General features: G+C 38.8%; 1 protein-coding gene across 1 annotated transcript; it reads left to right on the forward strand.

The window, feature by feature from the left end:
• Nucleotides 1-1071: 1071 nt before the first annotated feature.
• LOC120227721 (vomeronasal type-1 receptor 4-like) lies at nt 1072-2079 on the forward strand. The gene has a single exon (XM_039225771.1). The coding sequence runs from the start codon at nt 1072-1074 to the stop codon at nt 2077-2079; it is 1008 nt and encodes a 335-aa protein (XP_039081702.1).
• The last annotated feature ends 2108 nt before the right edge of the window (nt 2080-4187 follow it).

Below are 4187 nucleotides of genomic sequence, written 5' to 3' on the forward strand. Positions count from 1 at the left end.
GAAAGAGTGGATGAGGTTGGAGGTGGTAAGAGTGTTGGAAGAGAGGTCACAAATATGAGAAGCTAGGAATATTGCACGGATCATCTGTATGGGAACTAAATATCCAAGAACATGACAGAATTTGAGTTGGGAAGAGTCACAATGAGTCCGTAGCTACTAAGTGGAGTGACTTGGGTCAGTAGATTACTTCCACAAAGAATGATGACAAATGTTCCAAAGCTGCAATAATGTAGACTTATCTGAATATGCCTGGGATCAAAGAAAGCATTCTCACTTACAGGACTAGTGATATAGGACACAGGGGAGAGAAGGATCGCACTACTTGAGAGAGATGCTAGGCAAGCAGTGACTTCCAGATCAAGAACAAAACAGTGACTTCCGCATCAAGACCAAAGACAAGAAGTGAATTTTCAGGACAGAGATGGCAGATGCAATGAACGGACTCATGAGCTGATCTGATATTCATCATGTGCACTGGAAAGGTCTTGGACTTGTGGAAGTATGTTGAAGGGGTCAGGAAAAGGAATTTACAGAGCCAACTGGTCATGTGCAACTCTAGGGATGGAGTTCTTCTGGTGAATAATGATAACAATAGTGTGTGTTACATATGATAGAAATGTAATAATAAATATTAAAATACCTTAGTAATTGACAACCTTTGTATATGACAGAAGGTTGAAGACTTTAAAAATTATCAAATGAAATTCAGAATACATACCCAGAACTTAAATAAAATCTCCATAAGTCTGAAATATTGTTTTTCTCATGAACAAAAAATTATCCTTCAGGATAGTCAGTTTATTTCTCAGAATTAGAGTAATGTTTTTATAAATAAGTCATGTTTTGGCTCTAACCGAATACTCCCCAGACAGGACATCCGTAATCCTTGACATATGCCTCTAGAACTAACTCTTAATTTCCTGAATGTTGTTACAGAGAGTTTGCACAACCTACTGCCAAGAGTGGTCATACCTCATGGGCTCTCCATAGAGCCCTGCTATTTCTTTCCAGCTTGCAGATCATTTTGTGCCTCTTTTTAGGCTGTTGAGTCTATCCAGTGTAAAAGAGGCCATGAATATAATAGTTTCAAGTGATATTATATTGGGAATATTTTTTCTCTCTCAATTTGGGATTGGTTTTATCGGAAACACATTATTACTCGTGTTAAATATCAACACTTTATTTCGGCCCCAAATGAAAAAGCCTATCGATTTGATATGCACCCATTTAACTTTAGCTAATATCATGACACTTGTTTCCAGTACGATTCCGGAAATAATAAATGCCTTTGGAGTCAGAAATTTTCTGGATGACATTGGTTGTAAGGCAGTGTTGTACATATATAGAGTCACACGGGGTGTTTCCCTCTGCACCACATCTTTCCTGAGTATTTCTCAGGCCATAATTATCACTCCCGGAAACTCGAGGTGGGCATGGCTCAAACCCAAAGTCTCTACGTGCATTTTTCCTGCTTTCTTTTCTTTCTGGATCACCAACATGCTGATCTACATTCGTGTCCTCATAACTGCAGTGGGCCCCTACAATATCACTGAAGTTGGACAAGTGTATTCTCTGACATACTGTAGTGGAAAAGAACCTGATAAACTTCAGGAGGCTGCTTTTCTAGGGGGCATGGTCTTACGAGATATTCTCTGCATTTGTCTCATGATCTGGACCAGTGCATACATGGTAAAGTTCCTCTTCATACACCACAAGACAGTCCAACATGTCCGTAGGACCAGCCTCTGCCCAAGAGTCTCTCCTGAAATCAAAGCCACCCATACAATCCTGGCACTGGTGAGCTGCTTTGTTTTTTTTTACTGGACCAACAGTTGCCTTACCATTTACATAATTTATAGACATGATGTACAAAGATTGGAAAATATTACTAATTTTCTCTCCTCTTGTTATCCAACAATCAGTCCTTTTGTGCTGATCAAAAAAAATAGACGATCATTTCTGAACTTTAACTTTGCAAAAATGAAGAAGTCCTCTCCACAGCCATGGCCCTTAGAGGTTTTAACACCCTCACAAAGCTTCTTTGGCACAAGGGCATGTGATTACATTTTCCCACATTAAGATTTTTGTAAGATAGAATTCTTCAAGGGTATAAATAATTTTTCCTTTGACCATTTCTTCTAACCATCTTGCTTAATGAACATATGGAGATAAATAACCAGACTCATAGTATAAAACATGTTGCACCTGAACGGGACACTGTTTTACCTTTTCTAAAATGATTGTCAAAAATTTATACTTCTCATTATTTGGATGCCTCTAGCTTGAGACATCTTCCCTAATATGACATATCTATTAGATGAGTTATAGCAACTACCTTTGCTGGTATATGCTAGACAGCCTTAATTAGACAAAAATGTTTTATATCTACACTGTTGTGAACTTTTGACTCGAACAGTTCTTGAGTCTACCATATGCTGTTGATTATATCTGAATTAATCATGGATAATGATGTACCTAAATATAAACATACCTTCCCTACTCCATGGAGTGAATGTCCTCAAAGCGAAATGTATTATTCTCAAATACTTCGTGAAACACACACTTGACTTTCTATTTGGACATCTTTGTATCTGTTAGCATCATTAGAAGTACACCTTGAATGTACATTTTGTTTTCTGAAAAAATACTTTCTATGGTGTAGAAGATTTTTTTGAAGATTTGCACTTTTATTTTTTATGATTTATTTTATGTATTAAAAATAAATTTTTATTTATGAAGAAATAATTAGCACTTCTGAGATATCACACTATGATATATTAGAAAACCAGAAAAATTCTGCTAGAAAACAACAATAATCTCAGTATAATGTTGAAACTTTTTTTTCATTAAGAACTGTGTTAAACGATATGTAAGGAGGGGCACTTGTGTGGCTCACCTGGTTGAGTGTCTGACTTCAGCTGAGATCATGATCTCATGGTTTGTGAGTCTGAGTCCCACAATGGGCTCTGTGCTAATAGCTGAGAGCCTAGGAGCTTGCTTCAGATTCTGTCTGTCTCTCTCTCTCTCTTTCTACCCCTGCTCACGCTCTGTCTCTCCCTGTCTCTCAAAAATAAATAAATGTTAAAAAATTTTAAAAAGTAAAGAAATTTCTTTTTTTAAATAGTTTATTTCAAGTTGGTTTCCATATAACACCCCATGCTCATCCCCACAAGTGCTCTCCTCCATGCCCATCACCCCCTTCTCCTCTGCCCCACCCCCATCAGGCCCCATGAGGCCCTATCAGTCCTCAGTTTGTTCTTGGCATTCAAGAGTCTCTCATGGTTTGCCTCCCTTCCTCTCCCCCACTATTTCCCCCCTTGTTCTCCCCCACGGTCCTCCGTTAAGTTCCTCCTAATCCTCCTATACGTGCAAACATATGGCAGCTGTCCTTCTCTGCCTGACTTCTTTCGCTCAGCATAACACCCTCAAATCCATCCATGTTGCTACACATGGCCACATTTCATTCTTTCTCATTGCCATGTAGTACTCCATCCTATAAATGAACCACATCTTCTTGATCCATTCGTCCGTTGATGGACACTTAGGCTCTTTCCGTGTTTTGGCTATTGTTGAGAGTGCTGCTGTAAACATTGGGGTACATGTGCCCTATGCATCAGCACTCCTATATCCCTTGGGTAAATCCCAGCAGTGCTGTTGCTGGGTCATAGGGGAGTTCTATTGTTATTTTTTTGAGGAACCTCCATACTTTTTTCCAGAGGGGCTGCAACAGTTCACATTCCCACCAACAGTGTAGAAAATTTCTGATGAAAAATGGTAATCAAATGAATGCTGAAAAGGCAGCTGCTCTCAGCACATGTGTAAATCTTAGAGCACAGACCTCTGTGCTTCACAGCTTCTTGGGAAAGAGAAAGCTTGGAACTGGGGCCAGAGATCAGAGATTGACTGATGAGGTAACACAGTTTAGTCATATTCTTTTTACAATAGAAAGAACTGATTCTTGAGGGCACTAAAAGATTGAAACTAAAAAGGAAACGTTTATATTAGGCCAATAATTCACTAAAAAGTTGAAGTATCTATAGAGATTTGTGTGGAGAAAATGGTGGAATAAGAGGACCCTCAGTCCATTTTGTCTCATGGATACAACTAGATCACACTCACATCAGTGTAAGTAACCCAGAAAAAGACCCAAGACTTGTAGAACAAACCCCACAGCTAAAGGTAGAGAA

Source organism: Hyaena hyaena, unplaced genomic scaffold (genome assembly GCF_003009895.1).
Source record: "Hyaena hyaena isolate Hyena2069 unplaced genomic scaffold, ASM300989v1 scaffold_2956, whole genome shotgun sequence".
Classification (NCBI taxonomy): Eukaryota; Metazoa; Chordata; class Mammalia; order Carnivora; family Hyaenidae; genus Hyaena; species Hyaena hyaena.